Source organism: Hevea brasiliensis, chromosome 6, assembly GCF_030052815.1.
Source record: "Hevea brasiliensis isolate MT/VB/25A 57/8 chromosome 6, ASM3005281v1, whole genome shotgun sequence".
Lineage (NCBI taxonomy): Eukaryota > Viridiplantae > Streptophyta > Magnoliopsida > Malpighiales > Euphorbiaceae > Hevea > Hevea brasiliensis.
In genome coordinates this window covers 2296908-2312595 of record NC_079498.1, presented here as the reverse complement: position 1 = coordinate 2312595, position 15688 = coordinate 2296908, and the positions used below count along the sequence as shown (strand labels likewise).

General features: G+C 32.6%; 1 protein-coding gene across 3 annotated transcripts; it reads right to left on the bottom strand.

Moving 5' to 3' along the window:
- Window positions 1–1036: 1036 nt before the first annotated feature.
- Window positions 1037–7889, bottom strand: LOC110673293 (protein argonaute 5). Of its 3 annotated transcripts, none has more exons than XM_058148184.1 (22): window positions 7133–7889; window positions 6331–6548; window positions 6056–6205; window positions 5805–5938; window positions 5599–5708; window positions 5359–5462; window positions 4870–5014; window positions 4653–4769; window positions 4440–4550; window positions 4269–4340; window positions 4053–4175; window positions 3763–3925; window positions 3569–3690; window positions 3290–3427; window positions 3074–3216; window positions 2930–2992; window positions 2788–2851; window positions 2242–2368; window positions 2092–2165; window positions 1912–2006; window positions 1752–1783; window positions 1037–1640 (listed from the first exon to the last, which is right to left on the bottom strand). In XM_058148184.1, the coding sequence occupies exons 1-22, from the start codon at window positions 7655–7657 to the stop codon at window positions 1468–1470; spliced, it is 3003 nt and encodes a 1000-aa protein (XP_058004167.1). In that variant the 5' UTR covers window positions 7658–7889; the 3' UTR covers window positions 1037–1467. The 3 variants fall into 3 exon arrangements, with proteins under 3 accessions (XP_058004167.1, XP_058004168.1, XP_058004169.1); XM_058148185.1 differs by having other exon boundaries at window positions 3317–3427; window positions 7133–7868; XM_058148186.1 differs by having other exon boundaries at window positions 3763–3892; window positions 7133–7868.
- Window positions 7890–15688: the final 7799 nt, after the last annotated feature.

The following is a 15688-nucleotide window of genomic DNA, read 5'->3' as shown; positions in this document are numbered from 1 at the left end:
ATTCGAGTTTGTTTTTGCAAGTTTCGTTACCTAGAACCTCCTTTTGAGTGTCCAAAAAGATTGAAAACATTTATATTATTGTGCACCTTTCAAAGTTGGTCTTGCGCTCGTGTGTTGCAGTTCGTAGTGCTAGTGAAATTTCTCCAAAATGACTATAAGAAATTCACGATAAACCGAAACTGAGTAATCGTTTATTTTTATTTAATTAAAAAGACAATCTGACGGGTTCCAAAGCTTGCTGTGAAGGTCATGGATTGACTTGACCAAAAAAAAAATCATGGGACATTTTCCGGCAAATATTGTTTCTTGACGCGGAAACAACAATGGTGGTCTTGGATTCCCATATGACAACTACTTTGGTCAGAATTTCACCGCAAATGTCCTAGGCCGAAATCTCAAAGCTTAAATCACCCAAATCGGAAAATGGCAGCGCGGGAGGCTTTTCTTCAATCGAAACCATGACGAGACAAAGTCGCAGAGCCTAATAACGCAGGTTGAGGTGACCAGAATGGCGAGATATCACTGAGAGAAGCAAATTCAACCTACGGGTCGATTCCTTCGCCTAAGTTGCATTTTTCCAGCAAAAATACCATAAGCGCTGGTGGTGCTCTTATGATGTCGGAGGAAAGTGGGGCGGTGCTGGAGAGGCTTGGCCAACTGAAAAATGAAGAAAGAAAAAGGGGAGGGGACTTCAGCCGAAGGAAGAGGGGGAGGAGGGGGCTCGCTATTTACGGGTCTCATGGCTGGGTTGGCTGGTTCAATTCAAGCGTTCACTGCCTCACTCATTTAAATTCAGAAAAATATCGGGAAAACAAAAAATACTATAAAATATGCCACATAGTCATTAAATAATTTAGAATAGATTTTTGAAAAAAAATAATAAATTAAAAATTCAAAACTCAATATATTAAATTCTGAAAAAATTTTAAAATTTTATACATTAAATACATCCAAATCATCATAAATACAAAATATTTGGGATGTTATAACAAACACAAATTCAAAATACACACAGCACAGTATGAAGAGGAGTAGAAAAAAAAACAAATACAAGATTTACATTGTTCAACTTAAAGTTTAAATACACAAGAATATTTACAATATTCACAAAATGTCACATTCAGGTCACACACCACAATAAAAACATACCTCGAATACAAAACACGTCATAACAAATTCAATGACCATAGAAGTATTGAGCATAAGCAAAATGGTATTTACAAGAAAACCCAGTCGAAGCAGCTACTTTGCTTCATTTCCCATCCCAACACCCAAAAGCAGCCTAAGCTAAATATATGATAGCAAGTAAAACTCAAAAATAGCATTTACTTAAAAAAGACAAAAAGGAAAAAAAAAAAAAAAAGCACTTAGGCAGCATTTAAGTTTCTTTCAGTTGCATCAACTGTCATTAATTAGTGGACTCTTTGTGCAAAAACAAGAGGCAACAAAAAATGGGATTCTGGAACCTCAGCAATAAAACATAACATCTTTCACGTTATCTTTGATCATAGGAAGCGGCTGGACTTCCCTACTCCTCCCCGTTGTACTCCTACCACCTGAAGACCCACCATGTGATGTTTCACCGTCTATGTAATATCGAGCCCGTAAAGCAGCTAAATGGGCATAATAAACAGGAGGGACTGCACAATTTTCAAAGTTTAACCATTAAAACCCTAGACTCTAGTGGAAGAACCCACTAAACCTAAGATTAATAAGAGAAAGGATGGGTAATTAAAGGACAGGAGTCAAACCTATAGAAACAGAGCGAGTACACCTTGCATTCCTGAAAGGTTTTAACGGTTGCAACAAATCAGCATCAAAGAGGATTTCAAAATCATATAACAAGGGAAAAAAAAAGATTATACGTAGCCCTAGACAATATCGAAGGCGGAAAAGGATGTTTAAAATTACATGTAACACAGATTGTTAGTCAGAACTTGCAACCCATCAGCTGTGAAATGATTCTCATCATACAACACATGGTAGTGTGTAGGTCTGCTTGTTCCCTGCATAGTTCATCTCCACGCAGCAAACTCAATACAATACCAAGGGAAGCAGGTTCACCTATACATCTTATGATTAGTAAGTTACCTGAATTGCAGCATGGCTGTTGAGGTAGAAATCAAACTCCTTCTGAAGGCAAATCTTAGTATCAATAACAGTGCCTACAACAGAAAAATAAATGGTTAGTACCCCCAAGAATGACGCAGCAAAATTCATCAGAGGGTCTAATCACAAAACCTGGTAGAATATTGCCACTCCTGTCTGTCTCACCGCGATCAACAGGAAAAAGCCTTGTATGATGCCTCTTTCGCACCACAATATAGGTAACCGGTGGAAGGTATTCCTCCTCAAGTGAGGAACAAGCCTAGAAACAAGATAGTCATTACAACTTGAGAATGCTCTAGCACTAAACACATTCTAATAATACAACAAATTAGTCACAACTGAATCCACTGTAATTTTTGTAATCCTCATGAAAATTTAGTGAAAAGTCACATCAATCAGCCACACAGAGACATCAGGCAAGGAAAACAGCTTTCCAGTCAAAACCATGGATACTCGAAGTACAGAATAAAATGAAAAATCAACAACCATGAAGATAAGAATAGTGTTGGAAAAGAATTGGTTGTCAAAATATTGTGGCTCCCAATTGTGTTGATGTGCTGGTGTGTGCACATGCTCACACAAAAGCAAAAACCATAATCTTATTTCTAACTTAAATGTCTTTGACTTTACTCCATTTAACCCATAGACTAACACTAATATCAACCAAGCCCATGGTACCTTTCGTATGGCATTCATCTCATGTAGCAAGACCTCGCTAAATTTTCCCTCACTAACACTGTCTCTGTGACAAGAAATAAAAAAATTATTAGCAATCCCATAAAAACATTCCATCTTCCACATTATGAAGTAAAACTATCACCTGTAGAATATAATCCTGCTGGGTTTATGCCCAGTTGCTCTCCTAAATGCTATACATAATTCCCTGCATATAAGCAAATCTGAGGGTGAAAGAAGGATTTAATAGATAGCTCTAAGCAAAGCACTTGAGAGAATGAATCCTCACCTGATCATTCCCGAATGAATTAATCCCCTATCCGGATCATGATATGATTTATAAAGATCCTGGATAATTTCTTCACGATAAGCCTGTCCAGAGACAATTCCTCTATACTTTGTTACCTCTGGCCAGTCCATCGAAGCCACTACCTGCATCAGTCAATCTATACTTTAATATGCTGAGGAATATGTAGCGACAGGAAAAGTAAACAACTTCACATACTGCTGCTATCGATGGATCAGTGCCCACCCTAGAAGGTGGATGAGTTATATCAGCACCAAAAATAATTGTAGGAACATCAGTCACTAGAGGAATCCTCCTCTGAATAGCATCATTTAGCACAGTATTTCGACCACCAGCCTAGCAGAGTTTCAATAATCAATTTAAATTATATAGAAGTGACCAATGACAAGCAAAATAATAATAATAATAATAATAATAATAATAATAATAATAATAATAATAATAATAATAATAAAAGCACAATACAAAACAACAAACCTTAACATTGATTTTGAGGGCAACATTTTCAAAATACTGTTTACTTAGCCTTGCTGCCTTTCTTGGTAGACAGCACTGAGAGACAATTCCCAATTCTGTTTCACACACTCGTTTGATTTCTCCTACAAAGAAGCAAAAATCAGATGCAGGACAGACTTCAAATTAAAAATTTTAAATCTGTTTTTGTTCCTGACCATATGAACCACTGACATCAGGTAGAATGATTATCAACAACTGAAGCCGTTTCTTCCCATTTGAAAGTTTTGCAGTACACTGCTTGTGAACATCAGCAAGAGCCTTTCCAATTTGGCTAGGATTAGCTGACTGTATAGGAAGAATAGGATTTGGGTTGAATTCCTAGCATTATATCCAATAAACTAAAAGGTCAATCAACTAGATTAAGAAAGAAACTTCACTGTTAAAAAAAATATAAAAAAAAAAAGCATTTGAAAATATGTTATTGATGTAGTTTCACAGAACTTACCATTCCTTTGCTTACACACATCTCAATTAATTGCCTACAAAATTCAACAGGCACATTTTGGTTGACCCGCAAAGAAAAGTTCACACATGTCCAAAATTCCACTCTCCCACCATTCACCACTTTCTGCCAAATTGAAAATATAAAACGTCATCTAAAAATCATCTTGATGAATGTTAAATTTTCTCACACCATAAGCACTTAGATTTTGAAGTTCACCTTGTTGATCATATTCCATTGTCCTAAGCGGGGAACAACCGATGCTTCACCCCCAGTCTCATGATATTTAAGCTGTCGCAAGCACAAAAGAAAATGAAAAATGAAAATGGTGATTTTGAGAATCAAAATCACATATAATATATAGAAAATAAGAGATTCTTCTATAATCACCATTGGAGGAGGCAAAACTCGGGCATTTATGAATGTAAGCTCTTCCTTAACTTGAATACCAAATTCATTCCTCACAAGCTCATCTCCGCTGTAATTATTCTGCCTAATGATCTAGAAGAGCAAAATATTACAAAACCAATTACAGAAAAAGAAGCAAACCTTAAGCAACAAGATATCAACAAAGGAAATAAAAGTTGAAGGATAAGTCAATACCCGCTTGATGCTATTTTCCCGCTCATGAGGGCGTTGACAGGTTGCTTTTAACAGTGCAATTACTTGTCGTAGATTCAAATTCCTTGAGTACCTCTGTCCTTCAACAATCCTACAAAGCTGTAAAACAAAGCATATAAACAGCATATATTGGTTGGTAGATTGTCCACTTATATAGCCAATAAAAACAAAGAAATCTACTATCATTGAAAAAGATAACCTCCATTGGCAAGTAAATGGGATTTGAATCACTCCTAGCTTGGAGTTGAAGTGCAGGCAAGGATGTATAACTAAGCTCAATATTGTATCTCTCACGGAAATATTGAACCACGGACATATTTGTATTGTTATCATCGAGATTGAAGCTAGAAGATAGAAGAAAATTAGATAGGATACTAAATAAATTATGAAAAAAAAGCTAAGCATTGTAACTGTGCACCATCGACAGCCTATATATCTTACTATGTCTATGATTTAAGCAAGGCTTTAAAAAATTTCTAGGAAACATGACGCCCAAAATCAAAAATTAAAATCAGTACACCAGACAGAAAATGGCAAAAAACTTCATAATCTAAAACAGGAAAGAAAAGATGGAAAAGAAAAAGAAAAAGAAAAACTAACAATGCATTTTTAAAAATAAAATATTAAAAGTAAAAAATGCTTTAATGCAACATTTCATAGTATTTATCAACAAAATTTACAAACTTACAATATTTGATTCAGTGGCTGATCGGATACACTGGTGATCCTATGACACTCAGCATTCTCCCTGTGACTTAGCTCTACTCTTAATCCTTTTAAGCCCTCTTTTATCTGGAAATGGAAATTTCAAGCAAAAGGCAAAACATATAAAAATTGAAAAACTTAGACAAACTTTTTCCTTATTCATTCTTTTCACATAGTACATGACACCTATCATTTACTCAAAACTGAAACCAAAGAACCAGACCTTAATATGTTCTTGTTCTGATAGAGGCCTTGACATGTCTTTTAAGCTAAAGTATTTGGCTACAAATTCAGTCACCATAATTGGCTCAAAGAAGGATGTGGCTGACACATCTGTGACAGGTAAATTAGATATTGAGGGTAAAGAAACAAAATAATAATAAATATTAAAAGGAGTCAAACTAACAATAAAAATTAAAACAAACTGACCTATATTAAAAGACAATCCCATCTGGGTTGGGCGAAGGCTTTGATAATATCCTCTCCAATATTCTATACCATCACCAAGCCCATCCCGTGGCCCAAAATTAGGTGAGAAAAGTGTCCTCCCAACAGTGCTATAACTGCTCAAATTGGAATTTATAAGAAAAAATTAACCGCAGACAGTCAAATGAAGAGAGAAGTAAGGAAAGAAAAGAAAACAATTCAAAGTACTCCGTAAGACAGCAAAGCTAGAATACTTTTCAGATATTGATGCCCTAAGAACAATATTAAGAACTTGTATCATTTCTTGTGGAGCATCCATTTGTCTACCACTCAAAAATCGTCGCAGATGATGAATGTCAGCCTTAGATGCAAATTTGATTGCCACTTGAAAGTGGCTTTCCTTCCTGCATAGGAATGAATAGCAAAAAATGGCCAAGTTTCAACAACAATAAAAGATCTAATAGCAGAATGTTGTCAACAGAAGAAAAACGCAAAACCAAATAGAGATTAAGGTTCATAACATAATTACGTTGTTGAAGCAGAAGACCCCGCGCCATTATTCTCGTCAACCAGCTTAATAACAAATTCCTTAGATTCAAAAGGCAAAGGCCCTGCTGTATAGAGGCCTTTCCTGCCATCATAAGCTGGCATTCGGTTGCCCAAGTGTGACTCACGATACATACTAACAAGCTGAGATATTATATACCTTTTTACCTTCTTTGAGGCTACTTCAGGAGTTATCGTGACCTAGTGAAATAGCAAAAAACAACCAAACTTCATTTTCATTCTCACCAGTTTTATTTCACAGTTAAAAAAATATCCCCAATAAAACAGAGGAAATAAACAAAAAATAAACAATGATTGAAAAAATTATTGGTAAGAAACTTTAAAATGGAATGAAAATTTTGAAAATCCAATCCAGTCATAACACAAGATTATATAAGTAAGAAAAAAAAAAAAACATGTTAGTGGTCATTATAGACAAATTCATAAGCAGAGTGTATATATAAAGGCAATTTCACATTCACACACACATACATTGCATTGAGATAGATACAGCAGAAGACAGAATGATATAAAGTCCCAAAACAATAGCAAGTAGAATGAGATGATTCATTGATCATCAGTGCTGGTTTTCAAATCAAAAGAAGCAGAGCAAGAAAGAAAGAAAGAAAGGGAAAAAATATTCAATTGAAAAATCCATCCAATAGAAGAAAATGTTCACAAACAACAGAAAAATTAGTCATTATAAACCGTGTAAATAAATATGTTTAGATTATATTTATTATCATGGAAGTATTTATGCAAGTGTAAGTATTGCGAAACTTTACATCATAACGACAGAGATCTCTGTCTGCGATTTCGACCAAAAAATGATTAGCCTTAATCACACACTTCTTGCCAGCAGTACCAAACCCAGGCCTAGGCGTGAAACGAACGGCCTTTGACGTCGCCGGCGGCGTCTCAGCCTTCGTCACCTGATCTCCAGTTGTTAGCTTCTGCTCCATCTCTAGTCTCAGCTCCTCCACCGCCGCAGAACTCGATGCCGCCGCCTGAGACGGCGATGCTCTCGACGAAGAAGCCAAAGCTTGAGGAGGCGTCTGACTCGGAGCAACAGACATGATACGAGGATGGAAGGCAGACGCCGGAGAACGAGATATGGGAGGGAAGGCCGAAGGCCGTGAAGGACCAGCTTGATTGAAAGTTGGAGCGGGATTATAGCCGCGGCCAGCGCGTCCGCTGCCATCTCTTCCACCTCTACCGCCACCACCACCGCGCTGGAACGACGGAGATGGAGATGATGATTGCTGGTCTCGGTGAGAATCCTGGCGGCGACCACCACCACGGCGAGACATTGTGTCGAACGGTTACTACTTGCAGAGAAAGAGCTAAGAAAAACCGATGACACCAACCAATGATTCTAACACTGAAAATAAGGTAAGCAGAGAGTAAGAGAGAGAGAGAGAGAGAGAGAGTATGCGGAGGATAGAAGAGAAGACGTGAAAGTGACTTAGTTAGCGCGTATTATGGTTATAGACTACTAGTGGTAGCAATCTAGGAAGGGCGTGCGCGCGCAAATGCATCGGGAGTTCGTGCTTTTGATGTGTTACTCATTTTTGTAATTTAAAAATAAATTTATATTTTTTTGAAGAAAAAAAAGGATATCTATATTTATGAAACTAAAATTTAGTATTTTAGATGCATTCAATAATTGCCCTTATGTACCAGACTATCGACACGTGTAAATAATAAATTTACCCTTATTAAATATTACTCTTTTAATGAAAAATTTGTGTTTAAACATGTTATAAATATATAAAATTTATATATTTAATTAATGATATTTATTTTTTTTAATTTATGAAGATTTATATATTTAAAAAATAATATTTATTTTTTTAATTTATAAAAAATTAAATTTGAGTAAAAAAAAACTCTTATTTTAGAGAATTTATTAAATTCTTTTAATGTTCATACTCCTATACTCATAAAACATATTGAATTTACCTTTTTAAATAAGGAAGTAACTGAATATTATTTTTTATTACTTTTAATATATTTAAAAAAAAATTTCTATTTCAGGATTTCAATTTTTACATCGAAATAAAAACCTAAAAAAGAAAATTATAAAAATATATAAAAAGCATTGAAAAATAATGCTCTCAATGAGTATATTTACATATGTTTCTTAAATTTTAGAATAATGAACCTCATATTTAATGAGAGAGTGAGCATGTACTTGAAAGTAGATAATACCCTATATGGAGTGAAATGGTGGAGAGATTTAGGCATATGATAATTACAAATTAGATTTATGGTAGATCTTCGTATTGTACAATTAAGCAGTTGATTGATTTTGATTTCAAGACACTTGTTGTTGTGATCTCATTTGATCATATCAAATATGATTTTTTTTTTTATAGATAAAAATCATTTGTCATTTAAAAAAAGAGGTAATTTATATAGTTATAAAATTTTATCATTTTACATTTTATAATTTAATTTTATCCAAATTTTCACAATTAACCAAAGGGCAAAATTGACATTACATATAAGAAAATTTTGTTCACTCCATTGGGACGTGGGAGACAACAGAGTCTTATTGCATAAGTTAACCGTTCCCACCATTATGCATGGAGAGAGCTGTCGTACCACCCCGCATGTTGGTCATACACATGGTTGGGACCCATGTGCTGTATGGGACCCACATATGGTTGCAAAAAGAGAATAAGAAGAATGACGAGGAAAAAAAGCGAACAAATGGAAATATATATATATATATATATAAATAAAGAGCAAATTCTAAATTCTCCGCAGTTGGACACGTTTTGGCAAGCTGTTCGTCGACAAAAAAAGGGCAAATATTTTCGTCTGATTCATAGAATCAGAAGTGTGGTTTATGGTGTTTAGGGTGGATTTGTACGCTGCTGATTGATGCTGCAATTGGCGCCAATTTGCTTGCTAACTTTGCAGGCGACAACCCTTTATCATGATGTGGAAAAGAAAGGGAGGAAAAACAATAAAGTGTTAACTTCGCTTAGAGGGTTACCACAATTTTCACAATTAGGAAGTGTACGTAAGCTTTGAATTTGAATCCTTTTGGAATCAACAATTTCATAATGTTTAAAATATAAAACATTAAAATAATTTTTTTATGTTATTTTTTTACTTCCTTTTTTTTTCATTCTTTAATCTCCTATTTGAGTAGCTACTTATGAGTATTTCCATCCATGACTACTCTTTATTTTTTTTCTTTTTTTTTTTATATTTCCTGTAATAATTTTTTTCATATTTGTTTACATTTAGAACATTTTTAAGCATATCTATTCAAATATTGATAGATTTTGAATGATTTGTTCTTGTTGATGGATAATGAATACATGATTTTCTGTATTTTTTCTTATTTAACAGAGTTATTATGTGTGTTTTATTGGTGATTTATTTATTTATTTTTGAATAAAAATACATAATAAAAACATTATAGAATTGAAGAGTGAAGTATGCAGCTCGCCAATTGATCAATCCATATGCTCTATTAACATTATTAAAATATATTTTTTTATAAACATTTAATTTTATTTATAAAAAATATAACAAATGTAAATTTATATGCTCTGTCAATATTATCAGATTTTTTAAATTATTTATATTATTTATAAATTTTTATTTTTATTTATATAAAAATATAATATTACTCTATTAATATTTTTTATATAGAATATGAAAAATAATTCGTTAATTGGAGATAGAGTTTAGTTCCAGTTTAAATTTCACATTCTCTATATTATTAAAGAATGTAAAAATTCTTTGTAAGAAAAAAAAAGGAATATAAAAATGCTTGATAGATTGATTTAGCAGTGGGTTCTCATTACATTTCATGTACCCGTCCCGACTTCAGACAGAAGTTAATTAGAAAAAGCAAAGGATGAAAAAATAAAAAGAAAAAAAAAAGTGGAATATTTTTAAATACAGATATGGGAATCTTCAGATGAAATTGCTTGCAATTACTTCGTACCGAAGGAATTTGTAATTCTAAGGGAATGTATTAGTTAATTAATTGAAGTATTATTTTAGAAAATTATATAATATATTAAATAAAAATAAAAATAATGTGTTATATATTTATGAATAAGTAATGGATGTTATTTTTTTGAAATGGGATCAATCAAGCGTGAAAAAGAACCCATGGGGCCTCTTTCAAGTTACTGAAAAATCATTCAAGCCCACTAATGATGCCCATTATAATAAAATTTAATTTTGTTTGGTTCTGTTTCTTTTCTTTTTTTTTTATTAATCATTAAGCCCATTAAAGTAAAAATAGTTAGAAAATTAAAAAAAAAAAAGCTTAAATCCTTCCTCCACCGAAGAAAATTGAATCTTATTTAAAAAAATAACTGTATTGAAGAGTTAAAATTATTATTGTAACACTCCAAATTTTTAAATTTATTATTTTGTGAGTAATATTAATATTTTAATTTTATTTAAATTTTAGGAAATTATTTGAAATTTTCAGATTTTAGAAATCGGGTTTGATTTCCCGAAAATATAAAATTTTGATGATTTTTAAAAATTAATTTAAAGACCAAGTGGCAAAACTAAAAATATATTTGGAGTCTACGAATTTTTCTGAGTTTACTAGAATTTTTTTGAAATTTTTGGGCATCGTTTTCGATCCCAAGGCTGAGTAAAATTCAAAATTTTGTATTATGAATCGGACCGATTGAATCGAACCGGACCGATCGAATTGGATCAGCCTTTCTTTTCTTCTTCTTCTTCCTTTCCCCGCGCGTCCCGACCTCTCTCCCGTTTTCTCTCTCCTCCCTCCTCCCTAGGCCACGCGCCACCACCCAGCCCTCCCCACCTCGCCTGTGCGCCGCCCCAGTGCCTCCCCACGGCCGGCCGACATCCTAGGTGGTCGAAAAACGCGCGCGAACTCCTCCCTTACGCGCGCGAGACGCCTCACTTTTCCGGCTGAAATCCGGCTGATTCGGCCACCAATTAGGCCGAGTCTTGCGTCAAACACCATCTACACATCGAGAGCTTTCCATAGACACCAAGAACACTAAAATCTATCGAGCGGTTTGCCCAATTTGTTCGGGAAGTTTTAGCCCATTTCGGCTTTTGGGCTAGATTTCTCGCAAACCGTGAACCTCACGAGAAAACCGAGAGTACCAGAGCGCTCTACTCGTCGAGAGCTTCGCGGCAATATAAATTTCGAAATTTTTCGACACCGTTTTTCGGTGGATCCCACGAAACTTCGTAGTGTTTTTCGGAGCATTAAATGAGCTTAGAAAATTTTTTAAAAATTATATACTAACCCCCATGTTGTGGGCTTCGTGTCGGTACCTTCAATTCGCGGAAATTCGACAGTTGCCCGGGTCTATGAATTTCCGGCCAGACAGACAGGCTACCGAAAAAGTCTCGGAATTGGATCGAGATTTTGGCTATCCCACCGTTGTCAGACGTCCCGAGCGCGTTCTCGAGATCGGAATCGGCATAGGTAAACCCGAACCTTACTTTTTCGTAATTTTCTAGTGCTTGAATGGGATTAAAAATCCATAAAATATTCGTAATAGCTCAGAAAATTATGATTCTTTTTACATTAGCTTAGTAATGTTGCTAAGGACCGTAGGCCAAAGTTTTAGAATTTTTAGAGCTTATTTGGGTAGTTTTTGCAAAAAGGATTAATTATAAGGAATAAACTGTAATTTTACATTTTGTGATTGATAACTGTTTGAATGGGCCCAAGTGGATATATGGTTTGTGGATATAGAAGTGTGTTTTAAGTCTTTTTGCAAGTTGGGTAGGTCCTAGGTATAGGGGAGATTCTGCCGGATTTTCGGCACGACTTAGGACATCTTTGGTCTTTTTCTTAGTTTGTATTGAGTCAAATTTATTAAATGATTGTAATAAAATTGTCAGGTAAGTTGGAACAACCTTCCTCCTCTGCCCAGCCGCCACAATGACTTCGGTTGAGTCTGTGAGTAAAATATTAATTTTAATTGTAATTTCGATATTATTATATGTTCAAGCATGCCCATGCATCACTTATATGTATGTATTTATGTAGTTAAACACTAGGCATGTTTTATGTTGCATTCATAATTGTTAAAGTGCCATGGATGTTGTTGTGGTAATTTGGAGCAGTGTGCGTGAGTTGGCGTGCGTGTGGTGTGGTGTTGGCTATGGACAGGACGGGTAGACACGGCTTGAGATCTTCGCTGGGACCCGGTCCTTCAGGATAGACACGGCTTGAGTTCTTCGCTGGGACCCTGATTTGGTTTATTAAACGAAAGTTCGAGCTTGAGTTCTTCGCTAGCACAGTTTGGATTAAGAGGGCTGTACAGGGGATCAGCTCCCATATATGTATTGTTTGACATTATAGGGTGTGTGAGTACTTCAAATTACCTTTTTGCTGTTATAATGTGAAAATATTGTCGATGTTGCATTTCACTCTACACGATGCATTAGCTTTAGATAGTTATAGAGATTATGGTTAAAATTAATATTTTACTCTTTGAGTCGAACGCTCACTCCTGTTCAATATTTTTTCAGGCTACAGGAGGATTATTGTTGTCGTTAACCTGCTTTTCTCCTTCACAGGTCGTCTATTCATGTTTGTATAATTCTGTTAACTTATAGATTTCTGCATGTGTTACAAATATTTATTTGATTTATGTCTGTAATATAATTACCATGTTGGACCTGTAAACTTATTATTATATGCATGTTTGTTGGACTGGATGAGGGAGCTGAGCTCCCATTTATTTTTATGACATTTGAGTATATGAAGGGTGAGCTGAGCTTCCCAATTGATTATATATTGTGTTTACAGGTCGGGTAAGTAAAAAACTCCCCGTTGAAAGGTCCATTTTATGGTCGGACTCTGCCGGTTGAATTCTTGAAATTGAGCCCAAATGGGCCTTAGAGTTGGGTTGAAGAATAGTTAGGCTTACTACGGGCCTCGGGAACTTTAGGCTGACCCAGGTCTTAGTGCCGGTCCGGCCTATAGGTTGGGTCGTGACAATTATTTTTTAACTATTATTAAAAAAAATAGTTTAAAAAAATTATTTTGTTATATAATATTATTATGATTAAAATTTATCAAATTTAATTTACATTAATTTTTAATACTTTCCAATTAATATATTTAAAAAAGTATATTTCTCGACAATAACCCAATAATAATACTAAAAATTTAAATTTAAAATATTACATTTTTAGTTTAATTTTTAATTGTAACAAATATCACCTTATAAGAATTTTACCTATAAAAATATAAATATAACATTAATTATAAATTATGGTAAATAGACCCTTTAGAAAAATACTCCTAAGGGTTTATTTGATATATTACCGATTGAAAAACACACTGTTTTAAATATATTAATTAGAGAATATTAAAAGATAATTTAAAATTTAATTTAATAAATTAGAATTAATAAAATATTAAAATAATAAAATAATTTTTTATAATATTTAAAATAATATTTTTCTATTAAAAAATATTTTTAACCCTCAAACACCAGCTTACTCTAAACTAACTTGTCATTAGTTTGAGATGGATAACTAAAACCATGAATGCAAATTATATATATATATATATAAATTTATTTAAAATAATTTTTTTTATAATAAAGATTGCAGTCATATCATTATGGACTTATGAACTAAGCAAATTGATTTAATCAACGCGGATTAGCCGACGAACCCTAATTTCTCAAACCTAACTTCCAAGTAATCACTTCCCCAAGTAATGGAATCCCAAAACAACTTATTTATTTGTTTATTGAGAACTTGTCAATGGATTTTCTATGATTTTCAACACTCAAACAGAAAAAAAAAAAAAAAATTAATTAGCTCGATCTCCTATGGAGTACTGACTATTAATTTCTAAGGGTTTGTTATAAGTCTAAATCACTTTAAGAAGGGGGCATCCTTGATTAATCTTTAGACATATTATACTTAATAAGCACAATCATCAGAACATAAAACTATAATGAGAGAGTATTTAGTTTAATTTATGAAAATTAGATTATAGTTAATTTGAGTTTATAAATATTTAAAATTGTAAATAATTACGTATTTAATTAAAATATTTATAAGTGACTGGTAAATAATGGATGTGTTTAGTAAAAAATAATTTATAAATATATTTATTATTAAAATAATTAAAAATATATATTAAATAAGATTCATAATGAAATTTTAAAAATTAAATAAAAATAATATAATAAAATATTTAATCAAATTAATTTATAAGCACAGAGCTTATAAATATCAAAATAAAAAGTTGAGTTTCTGCGACTTATTTTTTTTAGCTTATAGAATATTTATAATTAATAAGATTAATAGCAAAAATTTTGAGAGAACAAAATAAGGGAAATGGTAAAATGTTAATGATTATTGACTAATAATAATTAATTTAAAGAATTGAAAGTTTAGAATTGAAATTTTTAGTTTAATATTATCATTATAATTTGAAATGGTTAAGTGGTAATTTTGAAAAAATTATTTAAATAAAATAATTACAATTTTGAACTGCTCAATTAAATAGGTCAGCACTCAATTAATCAAAGAATGTTATTTTTGTTAAAATAAAAAATAATTTCATTTAGAATCCTAAACTAAACAAGTAATTTGCTTAGCTTTTCTAAAGAAATCAGTCAACATAAGAGAGTAATAAATATTTTTTAATTTTTATAAGAAATAGTTACCAAGGTCCAACCCCCAAGTAATTGCTCCAAAATTGACCTTAAAGACATGGTTTCATGGAAAGTTTCAAAAGTACAAATATAGTCCAATACATAATAACACAATGTCTAATATCCTCATCATACCTAATCCAAGATTTTAATTAATTAATTAATTAATTAATTAATTACATATAGTGACTGACTTCATCAACTTCTAACGCCTACCACAACCTAATAAAACTTTATATATAAATATATATATTCAAATGATAATATATCACCTTCCCCAAGTAACATATTATTACCTATTGTATAGTTTTTAATTAATAACGACTATATAATATGCTTAAATTGTAACTATAAGTTAATAACAATAGTTTGAGAATCGCTATATTTTGATTTTATTATCATATCCTAAAGCAATAGTTAATTACGTTTTCATAACAAATAAAAATCACTATCTTGAATAAATATAAATCATTGTTATCGTAACAATTTCAACGACAATTTTTATTAAACTTTTGACATAATTCATTTGTAATAGTTTTTAATTATTATATATGTATAAAAGCAATAGTTTTATAGCGGCTACAGATGAATTATTACATTAAATCTAATATTAGAGATTAAACTCATTAAATAGTAATTTTGAATAAAATAGACAGAAAATTACCTAATTATATATAAATA